Source organism: Antedon bifida, chromosome 2 (assembly GCF_963402885.1).
Source record: "Antedon bifida chromosome 2, ecAntBifi1.1, whole genome shotgun sequence".
Classification (NCBI taxonomy): domain Eukaryota; kingdom Metazoa; phylum Echinodermata; class Crinoidea; order Comatulida; family Antedonidae; genus Antedon; species Antedon bifida.
This window is the reverse complement of record NC_136227.1, coordinates 4756748-4773066: the sequence shown is the minus strand read 5'-3', so window position 1 is coordinate 4773066 and position 16319 is coordinate 4756748. Positions and strand designations below refer to the sequence as shown.

Genomic DNA, 16319 nt, shown 5'->3' with positions numbered 1-16319 from the left:
TTTCCACAGCCTGGGCCCCAAACGAACCAGGAGTAAATCCCCAGCCGTGTGCTGCGCTTTTTTGTTATTCGCCCAGTGACAGTGCATCATGGATGGATGTACCATGCAATTTTGATTTTTGCAAATATGTCTGTCAGAAAGGTAGCATTTTACTAATTAACTAAACTGAATCATATAGGCCTATCCTTTTCCTTATTTACTAATAGTAATACTAATAAATACTGGTATAATGAAGCTAAAACGTTATGTCATTACACGCGTTGTAGGACAATCTTATAGGCCTACCCTTCCCATTGGTTAACCGAACGCAAATTGGTTAATATGGGATACAGTTAATTGCCCATGCGCAGTTGTTTTTACAGAATTACTAATTAACGAGTGCATCCGATGAACCGAATTGCCGAACTGTATACGAAAAATAATCTATCTAACCGGACGTTTGCAGATAATAATTATATCAAAAACGGAGAGAAGTACAACGCCGATAGATCATTAACTATTATAGCTAGGCTTACGTAAATCTCTATCCTTTTCCCCCGATAGTAGCTGAAATTGAGCCTACTTTAACTGTGACTAAAAGTAAACTCCTGACGAACACTTTGACTAAACCAACAGGTTCAACGCTTGTAACACATGAGAGTAAGTTTTTTAAATAGTATTAATACATGGATAGAAATTCTCACCAAAAAAGAGAGAATAATCTGTTATAATTGACATTCGTGTTGTGTCTCTTCTTATTTATACATTGTTATTACATTTATTTAATATTTGGGTCCTTCAGCACAAGTTGCCTTTCGGAGACTGCCGGCCTTCTTCTCTTTTTTTAAATACATATTTTGTTTCAATTGTCAATATTTTATCCAGCTACTAATTTTTCGAATGCAACAATTTTAGAATAGTAAAACTGTATTTAAAGAAAAAATAAAATAAATGTTTTGATTGACTACATTTCAGAATTGTCCACAATGGATTTTATATCGACTTCTTCAAAACTGTCTACTACTGACCAGTCATCGCAAGGTATTCATACGTTTAGATTATACATGCAACTTTATGGCATATATCAATGCTTCTAACAATTGTGTAGTTACAATTAAAAACGCTATTTATTTATTTTTACGCGCATCGCTTTTATTTCAGATTTGTCAACAACATATTTTATTTCAACGTCGTTAAGTAAAACATCCACCACTGACCAATCGTCACCAGGTAGGCACGGCTTTAGATTACGCACGTGGTTTTATTGCCCGTCATGCCAATGCTACTAAAAATTGCGTACAGTAGTAAACAAGGCCAACAGCCATAAGTCGCGTGCTCTCAGAAAAAAATGAACTTTCAAAAAGTAATGTACTTTAAAACTTTTCTGTACATCAAAACAGTTCAAAAAGTACAGAAAAGCGATAAAACGCATAGTGATACCGGACCGACAGACAGACCGACAGACCGACAGACAGACCGACCGACGGATATAGTGAACTATTGAGAAGAAAAAAAAGAAAAACACTGTATTTTATTATTTTTGGCGCGTACGCATTTCAGATTTGTCAACAGTGGATTTGATATCGACGTCGTCAGGTAAACCATCTACTGCTGACCGATCATCACCAGGTAGGGATGTATTTAGATTATACTGCGGTTGTATCAACATAATTATTTCAATGCTTCTAACATAAATAAATTAAACAAAAAATATTAAGAAGGAAAACATTGTATTTTATTATTGTTTACGCGTACGCTATTTCAGATTTTTCAACAACGAATTTGATATCGACGTCGTCAGGTAGACCATCCACCACTGACCAATCATCAACAGGTAGGCCTACATTTAGATTATACATGCGGTTGTATTGTCAATGCTTCTAAAAATGGTGCAGTTATAGCAATTAAGAAGAAAAACCACTATTATTTTTTACGCGTACGTTAAGCTCTTTCTACACTATCAAATTAGTTTGATAAAAACTTTGATAAAAGTGTGATGTGCCCAAATATGGTAGTGATATGACATCCTCATGTCCATACATGGGCACATCACATTTTTTTGTCACATAATGTTTCATAGTGTAGACAGAGCTTTAACGATGAATTTTATATCGAGGTCATCATACAAACCACCTACTACTCTACTTAAGACTGGTTCTCACTAGCGAAGCAACGTAACGCAATCTACGCAACGTAAGAAAATGCCCTTCCAATCATTGTGTTTGCCCCCGCCTGCGTGAAATCAAACCTACGATGCTTTCAGCACTATTGCGTCATCGGTTCCCACTTGTGATTATGAAATACAGCACGTCGATACGTCGTTGCGTTGCGTTCCAGTGGGAACCATGCTTTATAACAATCATCGCAAGGTGGTGTTTTATAATGTTATGGCGGAAAGAAAACGTTTATTTTTACATATGAATTTCAGAGTTTTCCACGTTGGATGTCACGCCGACGACGCCCTGGCAATCCACAACGTACCGCCGGTACAGAACTCAAACTGGTAAGTTATTATACCCATCATGTGATTTGTAAATGAAAATGGCAAAGTGAAGAAACGTATGCAGTTAAAATCAATAATATAGCTCTGTCTACACTATCAAACTAGTTGGTGTGATATGCTCAAACATGGTAGTGATATGCTTAAATATGTCCATACATGAGCACATTGCATTTTTCGTCACATAAAGTTTGATAGTGTAGACAGATTTTTGGTTATCTAACTAGGGGAAAGAGTGAAATAAATTAGAATTTCAGTCAAGATTTTAACTCAAGTTTTTTACACGCTAAACTTCAGATCTGGCCACAATACATTCTACATCGCCAGTCACGTCAAGTAGCTTGGCCACCACTACTTTCCGAACATTTACAGGTAAATAAAGAGGCTAGTCTGGCGATTTTAGTCTATTATAGTTGATGTTACAGAGTAAATTAAGTAATTAAAACTAATATGCCTATTTTAAAATCAGACCATTTTTTTCTGCTATATATTCAATTTCAATTTTAATTAAACTTTGCCTTCAGCAAAAATAAAAGGAACAAGGTGGTAGAAACATTCTTCCTTAGAACGTGATTATTTTACAATGCTATAGAAACAGAGTAGACTTATTTATTTTATTTATTTAACATCTTATACAGGCTTACACAATCAGGTAATAGAAAACCTGTTTTGCATTGTGGTCCTATCTTAAATACCAAAAAAAATCAGGAAAACATTTTTAGTTTTGTGGGAAAAAAATTAGATCGATATCTAGCTTTGAATGAAGCAATTGTTGGGGAATATTTAGGTTCAGTTTGTAGGTTATTCCATATTTTTGCGCCTGCAATTTTGAACGACGAGTTCATCTTACTAATGGTATAGTAGGGTATGGTTGTTAATGCTGTTGCAAGGGTTTATGTTTTAAAAGTGCTATCTTTTAGGATAAAGCACATTCGTTTGTTTAATATCTCAAAATGTATTAATTACTTTATCTTTTTAGGAACGGAAATACCTGGAATTGGGAACCTAATTGAACAGGTGTTATTAAAAACTTATTGAAACTGTTAAAATAATCCATAACATGAATTTCCATTCTTTGCATCGTTTTCCTTGTTGCTTGGTCTAACTTTTTTTTCTTTTATTACTAAAAATATATTCATTTCATAATATTCATAACTTAACATATACAGTACATCTCCTTAAATGTTAAGTTCTTAACACATTCACTTAGCGTATTAATTTCTTAGCGTTTACTTGAATATTTTCATTTCTTAACATAATCATTTTAGCATACCTTTCTTAACACAATTCATATTTTGGCATATTCATTTCTTAACATAATCATATTTTAGCATTCATTTCTTAACACAATTCATATTTTGGCATTCATATTCTAGCATATTCATTTCTTAACACAATTCATATTTTTAGCATATTCATTTCTTAACACAATTCGTATTTTAGCATTTATTTCTTAAAATAATCATATTCTAGCATATTCATTTCTTAAGCATAATCATTTTAGCATATACATTTCGTAACATAATGGTCTAACTTTCTTTTTCCTTGTTTAATCCAACCTGCCCGGGGAAGAGTTTAATTATCATTCCCATTATTGATAGAATATGACTGAGGAGAATGTAGAAAATATTGCGTTGGAACTGGAGAAATACACCAACGGAAAATATTCAGAGTTGTCATCGGAAGAAATAGACGATATTTCATATTTGCTACAGAGTATTGCAAATGTTCAGTCACCAAACAAAAATGTAAGTTCCCATTAAAGAAGTTTTAATGATCGTTGGGATGGTGCTCTACAAAAATATCAGTTATAATGATACGACCTTTGTACTGTACGCGCGTGTCAAATAATATTTAAATCAACGCGCGCGTACAAAACTTACCAAATTCAACATCAAGTTGTTGTGTATATAGAAACTAAAAAAAAATATTGTATGTTGAATTTGTATTGTTCTGTAAGCTTGTTTGAACCTATTAACCTATTAAAAAAAAGTATCTGTATTGTATTTTATACATTTACTGTTAGGTTTCCGATGCTGTTATTGGCACTGTTGACGCCATACTTGCTTCGGACTCTTCTTCTAATGTGCCTGCAGAAACAACCGCTCGAGTTCTTGCGTCATGTGAGCAACAAATCGAAACCACCGCTAAAGATGGTCAGAATTACACACAAAATAAAGAAACACTCTCCGTCCAGACTTGTAGTATTGATCCAGACGTTCTACAGTCTGATGTCGTTTTCTACGTTGATGAAAATAAGGGAGAAGTAACTTTCGCCCGGATGTCTGATTTAAAATCGAACAATTTCATTCGCATTCCAATCGGTCTTATAACATCCACAACCGGTAAATATACTTACGACTTTTTAACTTTCGAGATAGCAGTATTGGAATCACATGCATGTGCACTTACAAATACTCTCTATTGTAATATTTTTAATATTATGATGTCATAATCAGAGAACGAAATAATATTATTTAACATTTTGTTTTAAACTAGACGTTCTATTTATCTTTGCAGAGCAAATGGCAAATATTAGCTTTGTTTCATATTATAATTTAAATCTGTTCCAGTCAGCCATGTCGTATTTGCAAAAATCAGACGTTGTTTTATCAGCTACTATATACGATGACAGACTTCCACTGGTTTTTGACGAACCAATTACTATTACTTCTAAAATGAAAATGGTAATATAACAACTCCTTTGGGACACCCCTATTAAAATGACACTTTCCCGTGAAACGAATATGGGGCATACTAATGTTTAAGAAGTACATGCTAAACCCTATTCAAGAGATACTTCTATTAAAGGGACACTCCGGTGGTCTAGAAGGTGTCCGTTTATAGAGGTTTCATACCTTATCGTGATGGTTTTAAGATTTTGCAAAAAGAAAATGAAAGAATCTGTAAAAATCTTACTTTAAATTGTTTAGGCCTACAAATTGAATGACAATTCTGCTGATTCTTTTACCAATAACGGTATAACTATGCTACTTTTAGAACACAAAAACAGAAGCCTCTTCGTGCGTATTTTGGGATGAATCTTTAAACGAGTTCGGTGATTGGTCCGATAGAGGTTGTGAGTTTATAGGAATGGACGATGAGGGCAATATACAATGCAGGTGTAATCATTTGACTAATTTTGCAGTTTTATTTGTAAGTAATGTTTTAAGTAGGCCTACAGGCTTTTCAAGAAAGACAGAAATCTTAAAACTCATTATTATGAGAAATATTAATCCGTCGTAGACTAATGATACATTACCTGTGTTGATCTGGGCCTCTGTGGGTAAATAAAGTTGAATTTTAACAACCTATCTAAAACTTCGATCTCACTTGGACTAAACGCAATGACGTCATCTCAACTTGTTGATGATACATCGCGTAATTATAAGGTTTATCGTAAATAGCTTGATTTCGCGAGGAACGTCATTGCACAATGCATGATGGGAAGGGTTTGGGAGCAAACGTCACGACGTGTACGTACAAACAACAAATCACAGATGTACGCGTTGTGACGTTTGCTCCCAAACCCTTCCCACCATGCTTTGCGATAAAGATTATTGGTGCAAATATGAACTAATCTTAAAAGTTAGATTGAATAATTATAAAATTACACAATAATTTTGTATTTTGCAGTTTCCAAATAATCTTAATTCAAGATATGATAGATTTCTCGAGTGGGTAACTTACATTGGTTGCGGATTGTCCATATTTTGTCTAGCACTCACCATCACAACAGTTTTATCATCAAAGTAAGCTATTTGAAATTAGCAAATGCAATAGAAATAGGCCTACAGTGACAATATTATTGTTTCAACAAAATAGTTTTTATTTAAAATTACGATTTTTATAACATTTACTGACAAATCAGTTGTCCGATAATCAATGTGTTTCCCCGCCAATAACTTATGTACGAAAAATACGAAACAATATCTAATAATCTCCATGCTTATATTACATAATATTACTATTTTTTTCACGCAGGAAATTACGTCACAGCCTGCCGCAAATAGTAATGTTAAACCTGTGTATAGCCTTACTATGTTTGTACCTTACGTTTTTATTCGGTATTGAGCTAGCCACTCCGGGAACCATTGCCTGTAAGAGTGTTGCTGTGCTGGTCCATTATTTTCTGTTATCATCAATATTCTGGACATCAGTCGAAGCCGTGATTATGTACAAGCTAACTGTCAAAGTGTTCAATGCACCAACATCATCTTTCCTGTGGATTGGAGGAGCACTAGCTTGGGGTAGGGTTAAAATTTGGTTGCCTAGAACGTAAGCGAAAGTTAATTTGACCAATACGACGCGATGTGTCATCTGAACTGTCGCTTGTGACTGGCAACTCACTTGCGTTGTTCTACGGCGTGGCATTGCGTCCAAGTAAGCGCAACCCAAGTCATTTTACTAATCATAACGCGGTGAATCTTATGAACTGTCGCTAGTGATTGGTCAACTCACTTACGTTGTGACTAAAGTCCAAGTGGGGACCAGAAAATAAAGCAAACTAAAACACAAAGTAAGAAAACGAATCTGTGAGTTGTTTAAAAATAGAGCCTATTTGCTTTCTTTACAGGCCTGCCTTTAGCATTAGTAGCTACATTGCTTATTGATGATAAGAGATCTGCATCTTCATTTTATGGCAATAGTGAATAGTAAGTACCACGTTTTACATACACTGTATAGTGTGGCGTGGTTGTGGAACCTATCACAACGCCGCCGTTATGTGTACTCATCGCATTTCGATGCTATCTACAAACAATATTATCAGAACGCCGTTTGGCACATTCATTGATCTATACTTACAATTACTCGAAGAAGTTACTGTTGCCCATGACTTAAATTAAAAACTTTGATATTCTAAATTTCGATCTATAATATTTCTTCCACATTAATTATTTCCATTATTACTTCTCTATAGTTGTTACATAACCAGTGATGTTGAAGAATACCGCCTAAAATATATTTGTGGACTGTACGTTCCAATCTGTTACGTCATCGTCTGTAACTCACTCATCTTTGCAAAGGTCATTTACACTTTATACTTTGTACGCACTTCGGCGACAGGAAAGGGAAGTTCAGAGTCTACGGTCAAGAGGAGAACACGGGCGTCGAACGCCGTGGCTATAAGTGTTTTGCTAGGCCTAACTTGGGTGTTTGGGTTCCTAGCCTTCGACTACCCGGGGAACGTAGTTTTTCTCGCTTTATTCTGCTTCTTCAATTCGTTCCAAGGTGTTGCGATCTTCTATCTCTTTTGTATAAGAAATGAAGAATGTCGGAAAGTTTGGAATACATGGCTAAGAAAGTGCAAAAGGAAGAAGAAACACAATCGAATTCATTCACCGGTATCAACAGCGTGGACAACTGACACGGATGATAGCAAGAAAACACACAAGCAATCCCTAACTAGCGTAGCCACTTTTTAATTTACTTTGTTCCAAGTAGGCATAGGACTACAATAATAGTGTATTGTGTATGTACTGTACCACCAGTATATAGGCGTAACTAAAGTTGAATGGAATCCTATTTTATTGTCTATGAAACTGAATACACTAATCGGAAAACAACAGAGTACAACAAGCCTTTATCAAAACAAAAAAATAAATTATTATCTTTCACTATAAATAAATGGTTACATATTAATATGACAACTCCATAAAACTGTAGATAGTATTTATTCAAATTATATACATTTTGGAATAGTTCTCTAAAATGGAAACTACGTAGGTCAACTATTATGAGTAAAATCAAATTAATTCAGATGATTCGCATAAATACTGTTATGTTAATTATTTCCTCATTTAAATACAACTGTGTAGTAGGTATATATGTACTCTAGGCTTTGATTACAGTTCTGATGATGAGAATTATATTCTCGCTCGAAACATGTCACGTAATTTTTTGACAGTCTGCATGTTCATTAAATGCCTTACGATATTGATTCTAACTCATAATATTATTATGATTGTTATCAAAAGCTTACATTGCAATATCATTTTAATTATTAAAAATATAATTAATCTTAAAAGAACGTAATCAAACATTATAATACGACAGGCCGTATTTTCAAAGTTAAATTAACATTCTCGAATATAAATGCCTGATTAATAATAGAGCAATAATATTAATAGGTAGGAGTCAGGAATATTACGTGAGACAGTGCTAAATTAGGAATAGGCGATGGTTGTGTGTACGTACTTGAATATAATGTTCTTCTAACCATGTGTATAATGGTACGATATCTGTGTAGCAATTGGCTTTTATTTATTTATATTTATGTTATTATAAAAGTGTTGTAATGATAAATATTACAGTGACAAAAAAATGCAGTTGTAGGCCCTACACACTTAGCCGCTTGTTACTCAAACAAAGTTGTTTAGCGGCATGGTTATCTTGTTTTCCATTTGAATTTAACATATCTAAGTTCTGATTGGTTGAGCATTTTGTTCAAACGTAGAAGAAATATTAACAAGTCAACGCGTTCTCGCGATTAAATTCACTTTTGAAAAACAGGCTTAACTTAGAGGAAATAAAACTTAGACTTTATGTTCTTCATCACGACCATCATCATCTAAACTTATTGCTGGATTTTCACCCTCGGTTGTTTCCTCTACGACACACATAGTATTGTAAGTAGCCTCAATAGTATAAGTAGTATTCATATCTGTGGTTGAAGTAATTAACTCAGTTACGCTCTCATCTGTGGTTTTCGTGGCTTTCTTTTTTGCAAAATACTTCTTTAGATCTTTATTTAATGATTCATTTAAAGTTGTCTTCCATTTTTTTCTTCTTTTTCTGAAGGTGAACAAGTAAAATATTGCAACTCCTTGCAGAGAGTTAAACACACAGAATAAGATCAGAAACACGTGATCAGCTTCACTTTCAAAAGACAGAAATCCGAAAACCCATGTCAGGCCCAGGAGTAAAGATATCGCGATGGCGTTGGAGACACGCTTCTTCTTCTCCTTCAACGTGGTACACTTTTCTTGCACGTTATAGCTTGAGCAGTACAGGCTTCTAAGAATACATATGTATATAATGAAGTTACAAGCCATAGCGATTGCAATCGGGGTAATAACAGCGTAGATAAAGACGTTCGATTCATGTGTGTTTAGGTAACAACTGAAAAAAACCCCGAAAAATGGTTTTGGTTAATAGTATTGTTGCTCTACGGAAATAAACTAAAAAAGAAAAATTAACAGTAAACTCATATAAAATATAGCAAATATTTAAACATATAATGAATACAATTATTTTGTTTGCCTACTGTGGAATTGGGGTTTTATTTTAACATTTTATTAAAGAAATGAAGCGGTGGGTATACTTACTAATTTGGGTTTTTATAGAATGACACATCAATTGAGAGTAGAACTGTTAGTGGTATTAATGGAAGACCTAGAAAAAGAAAACAATTAGGAACCTTTAAGATATATTCACACAGTGTGAATGGATATTTAGCTTTTGAAAAATATACAGTACTTACCCCAGGCCAAGATCACAGAACGTCGTAAAAGGTTCGAGGTGTTCGCGTCAACTACTTTAACCAACAACAAATACAAATTTGTTGCTTCCACGGATGTCCATGCAACAGACGTCAACAGAAAGTAATGTAACAATACAGCTATTGTTGTACAAGCTACAGTTCCTGGAGTTGCAGTATCGATGCCACATATGAATGTGATATACAGACAAGTTAGTGAGATGCAAAGGTTTAACAGTATTTTCTGAGGTTGAAGCTTACGAAAGGTTCTGTTAAAACGAATTTATACATTTGTTATTCCATGGACACAATGCATTTGTATTCCGTTTTTCCAGACAATGCTATCTTTCAAAAACTGGAAACTTACTTTTTTGATATGCTAACGTATATTGTTATCAGTAGACACAGTATTGACACCCCACAACCTACATACGTCACTATGTCCAAAAACAATACAACTTTACTTTTCAACTTATTTGGAAACTGAAAAAATAAAGTAAATAAAGCAGCACATTTATGATTTATGCTAATAATTATGAACCAATAAAACTAATGTAATCACATTTTAGATAAAAAAAAAGATTAAAGCTTACAAACAAAACAGCGAAATTTGTCAGATGTGTACAGTGGCATGTTATGCTGCCATCATCGTCCATACCAACAAGCATACATCCATCTTCTGACCAATCACCAAATCCGTTGAGAGTTGTGTTCCAAAAAACACATGTAACATCCTCGTATGCCTTCAAAGTAAACCATTTGTATTATGATAGTGTTTATTCAAAGATTTCGAAAGTAAGTGACATTGAATAGAAGAAGTAATTACATGATCACAAGTTGAGCACTACAATAGCACCCTGTTTGGTGTCCTAAAAGTTCCTTTTTAAACTCGGCAGGTTGTCTTGTATGGGAGTTTTGATCTTATATCTTTTTCTTAGTTTTTGCTTAAGTCTTAATCTAAACAATAAAGGATAAGAAAGCGGACAAAGCGGATAGATACAGAACACAATAAATGAAACATTTCAAACAATCACCTCTTTAATATTGAAGACAATTTTAACAGGTTCTTCAAACACGGGTGGAAGGCTGTCGTCATACACAGTGGCTGATAGAATAACACTCGATATGCTGAGATTTCCAGAACTCGACGACTGGAACAATTTGGAATTGTAATATGATGTGAAGCTGACATTTGACTTCTCATCTGTTTTAAAGTTAAACAATATAATAGTAAGTATAGATATAATACTTTACATTGTACTTATGACACTGGTATTAGAAAAACAGTTGATACTAACTCGCCAAGAGCACTCACATATACATTCTATAGTGCTGTTCCGCCGTACCACGCCGAGAGTGTTAAAGAGTCGCTATCCAATCGAGTTTGAACAATACCATGAAAGCCCCAGTGGTCTAATGGTTAGGACATCTGCATATCAAGCAGGCGGTCCGAGTTCGAGTCTCGGTTGGGGCGACTTTTTCTCATTCTCACAGATTTCCTCATCTTTATCGTTTCAAATTAATTAATTAAATTTCAGTATATCACCGGGCGGTTTAGAATTGATGTTCATTGCCTAATGTATCTATATTATAGGTAATATATAACTAATGCGAGCTATCAAATGCATTTCAAATATGATACAGTTATAATGTAACGTACATTTTATACTTTACACAACACGTTACGAAATGATACATTTTGTTTTATTCAGAAACAGAATAATTCTAGCAGAAAACATACCGTTTGAAACCAGGTTACGTGGTAATGTGATAGACTGGTCATTGGCGCTACAACCACCATCAACACAAACCTCAGTCACTTTCTTATCTTGTTTCACAGCGAATACAACATCGTGTCTAAGATTATTAGAGTCGAAACTTAAAGTCTGCACAGACAGCGTCTCTTCATTCTGAGTATAATTTTGACCATCAGTGGCTGCCGTACTAATTTGCTGCTCAAAAGACTCAAGGATGACAGAGGTGGTTGCAGGTGTTAGAACAGTGTCTGCTGAATCGGATGCGACTAGTACTGCATCAACAATACTGACTATGGCATCAGTAACCTAATATTTAACAGTGTAATATACCATTGTGAGTTAAAGATGTATTGTTCTCCAAAACATGAAAAATGAAGATTAATTAAATCAAACTTGAATATGTTATTTTGTAGTTTCAATAAAGTTAATCACTTCCGTAGAAAAAAACCCCGAAAAAACCAAATTTTCACTTATAAAATAACAAAATAAATGGTTAAATTCAACCAAAAAAAAACCATTGGCTGGCAGCCAATTTGACTATTGTTGGATTTAAATTACAGTTTTTCAGGTAAATACATTTTTTTCGATCTAATTTTTGGTCAAAGTGGATAACTTGTATGTAACATTAAAACTGCATATTCAGGGTGAAAATACAACTTTAAGTGACATTTATGATGACATACCTACCGATTACTGTGACTGTTACAACGAAAGATATTTCAGTTGTATAGGCCTACATACATGTTACAGTATTATAAAAATTGTACTGTATGTTTAACTTACATTTTCATTTGTTGATTCAATATCAGTTATTGTTTCCAAAGCTACAGATACTTCTTGTATATCAGCTGGTTGAAGGTCACTAGCGTCTTCTGCCTTCTCTACTATTTCTTCAAGCTCAACTGCAACCTCTTCTACGTTGTCTTCACCAACGTTCTAAAGAGAGGCTTACACAAGTTAAAGATATATGTTCCAGAATGAATAAAGGAAACACAAATTAACTAAAAATAATACAGGTTTACGTTTCTCGGTGTCGATAATGAACATTCATGGTAAACGTATTGTTGGTACTGTATTATAAGTGTGTGTGCCAGTTATACGTCACTACAAAAGCAAATGTTTAAGATATGATGTACATTTATAAATTAATGTAGACACCGTACCTTCGTTAGATTATTGATTTCTTCAGATAGATCAGTTTCTATAGTAATAATAATAATTCAATACAATTTAAATTATCTACTCATAATTTCAAATTTAAAAAAAAACTTTATTTCATTTTGTAAAATAGGAATTGTTTATAACGTCATATGATAGCATACCATACTATGAAGCAAAGGAACAAAATAAACACACTTGTACATTATTTTAAACTATTCAGAACACCAAATTGATTTAATATCATATGGAAATGTAGGTCTTATTTTTTGGTTCTGTGCAGTAATCGAATAATTCTAAATTCATACTGTTACATACCGATTGTTATGTAAAATGAGCACATTTCTTGCTGCCCTTCTAGGTCTGTTGTATTACACGTGACTGTTGTAACCGATCCGATTGGATAAGAGTCTCCTGGTTTATTTGAACAATCAACCGGTGGTGTCGGTTTTTCATCAGCTTTTGCTATTGGTACTAGCCAATCAGGAGATGTATCCGTAGACGATATGTCACCGGGACATTCGATCGTTGGCGGAGCTGTCGTGAAAATGGTATAGTAAATAAAAATACTAATAATAATAACTTACTAAAATGTGCAAATATTATAGAAATAATTAAAAAGCATATTATTGTTATACACAAGTCTTAATTATTAGATTCAGATTTATTGGTCTTTCCGGAAATTCATGTCAGCCTTACATCGCTCAAAGTTTAAAGTAAATATTTATATAGGCCTATATATTTAAAAAAGTAGAACATAAAAGACTTGGATAAACCTTTTGAAAGAAATGCAAATTAACAGCCAAAAGTTATTCATTTACTGGCAATGAAAGGTATTAGTTTCAATTATATATTATAAAGAACAAGGACAACCTTTTGTAGTAAGCAGGTCTGGTGACGTTGTTGCCACCGACTGTGTACTAAAACTTCTCAATGTTGTAAATGGTTCTTCTGCTGTTGTATTTATCGTGGCATTATAATATTCTAACGATGTGTACGCCAACCATGACGTCATCATTTCAGGCGTTATTGGCTCCTCTGTAGTATTTATTGTAACATTATAATATTCTATTATAGTGTTTGATAACCATGTTGAGAGCAGGTCAGACGTTGTTGGTTTCGCTGATCTTGTATTTTTCGTAGGTGTATCATATTTGGAAGGTGGACTTCGGTCATTTTCTTCAACAGTACTTTGTAAATCTACCACATCAGTCAGAAAGGAAGTCGAATCACTTACAGGTGGTTCCATAGTAGTGGTTACGTTTGAACCTATTTTTTAACGAATTTTGAATACAATTAAATATAGTTTAAACATAAACTTAGTAGGCCTACCTATTTTACGCAAGGAATTAATGTTATAAACACACAACGACAACAGGATCATAACGTCATTTGTGATTGCTATTTGTATCTTGTAGGCCTATTTAATAGTGCAATACTAAAACTAATATCAACTTGTTTTAGGTAGAGACCTACATACCATCACTGATATAGATATCGTCAATTGCAATATCGCTAGTAATAGAAATTCCCGAAATGCCTTCAAAAACTATGTAATTGTCAACATAACCAGATCCAGTTTGGACGAATTTTACTGATGCATTATGCCATACATCTCCTTGATTACCACTTTTTGACCATAAGAGGTCTTCAGGCCAGCGTGAATGTGATAGTCTGTAAACGTTAAGTGTTCCACTATATGTTCCGTACATGTGGTAGTAAAATGATACGGTCACATTTGGACCGTTTGGTAACACTGGACTTTTTAGGCGAGCCGACATCCCTTCAGTTATTGGATATGATGTTTCAATGTAAACATAATAATCGTCTTTGTTTGAAAAGAACAAGAATATACATACATTTATATTGGCATTATTGACATTATTAAGTGTCATTCAATGTACCGTATACAGTAGGCATGAAATTAGGAGGAAGTAAATGCTAAATATAATAATACATATGTTTTATTGAAAATGAGAGGGAAAAAGTCCTCCAGCTTACCTGTATACCCGGAATGGCCGTTTGTCGGTCCAGTTCTTTGTGAAGATGTAGAATTATGCGTCCGTGTCCAATCGAAATCATCATTATATTCTTGAGTCCAACCACCAAAACCAGACTGGAAATCTGTTTCTATATCACCAGCGTTAACTTCAATAGGATCAGAAAGAGAAATCAAGTGTTTAATCTCCACTCTCTTTAGTATTCTGGCTATGCTTACTTTTTAGAAAGAGTTTATAGAAATAACTTTTAAAGATATAATTATAAAAAACATGAATAAATTATCTAATGACCATATACAGCTTGCAATAGCAAAAATAATTCTAAATGTTGAAAAAATAATAACATAATAATAATTCTACATTTATTAATTTCTATCAATTGTCAAAAATACAAAAAAATGAGTATATTATTATTATAATGGATTGTGTATTGCAACTTTATGCTGATCATAGAAATAGCCTGTATCCAAGCTATGGAAAATCTCCTACAGTATTAATAAATCTAAGCTCTGTGATATTTGAAGAGTAGGCCTATGTCGTGAAAAAAATTTACATGGAGACGTAAACATTTTAACTGAAGAAGAAATAAAAGTGGGTCGAACCTACATAAGAAAAAAAAGCATTTCCTCTGTTGTAAAGTTTAGACAGTGCGCTGTTTTTAATCGCATTCATAACCGGCCACTATGATAGTTCAATGCAGTAATATATATAAATGTTTTGCTTCTCTGTATACCAGGAATAGGAATATTCTATAAACTAAATCATCAATTGAATTAATATGTTACAAATTATCAATAATAATAATAAAAAACACAATCTAACCGAAAACTTCACAAGCTAGAAATAAATAAATAATAAAGGAAATAAATACATTACAAATAACAAATAAAAAGAATATTGTTTCTTATAAAGTGTATTTTTTATATTCATTATAAACGAAAATAAAATGAATCACCGCGAAACTTACCTGTACCAGATAATAGTGATAGAAACACTAATGTCAAAATCGATATTTCCATTATCGTTACGTTTATGGATTGCTCTCAAATCAAGAATGGCTTAGGTTAACCACACTATGCATAAATACTGCCTTTTCGTCCGTGTACGTGTCAAAAATAAACTTGTTTTTATGGTACCCTGATACAACATTGACATATTTATTTATTACCCTATTTTAAAAATAGCTGGTTTAAATTTAGCTTATTATCAATATTGCTATTGAATTGAATCACATACACAGCAGGTGACAAATAAAACGACATACATACAGAATTTAAGTTTATTCCTTTATCAAAAGACAAAACGTTACATTCCACACACTTTTCGATTTACAGTATAGTTTGTTTGTATTGGCAAAGTTTACAGGCTAAACACACAGAACAATAATAAAGTTTTGAGGAAATAAAACTGTATTTATTTTATTTTAGTTCCCCATAGCAAACAAT

The 16319-nt window shown here is 33.5% G+C and overlaps 2 protein-coding genes across 2 annotated transcripts; one reads left to right on the top strand and one right to left on the bottom strand.

Annotated features, from left to right (window-relative positions):
* The first annotated feature begins 4083 nt into the window (after positions 1-4083).
* Positions 4084-8019, top strand: LOC144835350 (adhesion G-protein coupled receptor G6-like). Its single transcript, XM_078690436.1, has 8 exons — positions 4084-4227; positions 4506-4824; positions 5000-5166; positions 5480-5635; positions 6116-6231; positions 6464-6729; positions 7056-7134; positions 7401-8019. The coding sequence occupies exons 1-8, from the start codon at positions 4084-4086 to the stop codon at positions 7903-7905; spliced, it is 1752 nt and encodes a 583-aa protein (XP_078546562.1). The 3' UTR covers positions 7906-8019.
* On the bottom strand, positions 7895-15980 carry LOC144835883 (adhesion G-protein coupled receptor G6-like). Its single transcript, XM_078691002.1, has 14 exons — positions 15842-15980; positions 14876-15022; positions 14355-14702; positions 13748-14143; positions 13193-13411; positions 12880-12917; positions 12500-12652; positions 11701-12022; positions 10994-11163; positions 10553-10702; positions 10327-10442; positions 9963-10228; positions 9808-9874; positions 7895-9601 (listed from the first exon to the last, which is right to left on the bottom strand). The coding sequence occupies exons 1-14, from the start codon at positions 15891-15893 to the stop codon at positions 9016-9018; spliced, it is 3030 nt and encodes a 1009-aa protein (XP_078547128.1). The 5' UTR covers positions 15894-15980; the 3' UTR covers positions 7895-9015.
* Between the last annotated feature and the right edge of the window lie 339 nt (positions 15981-16319).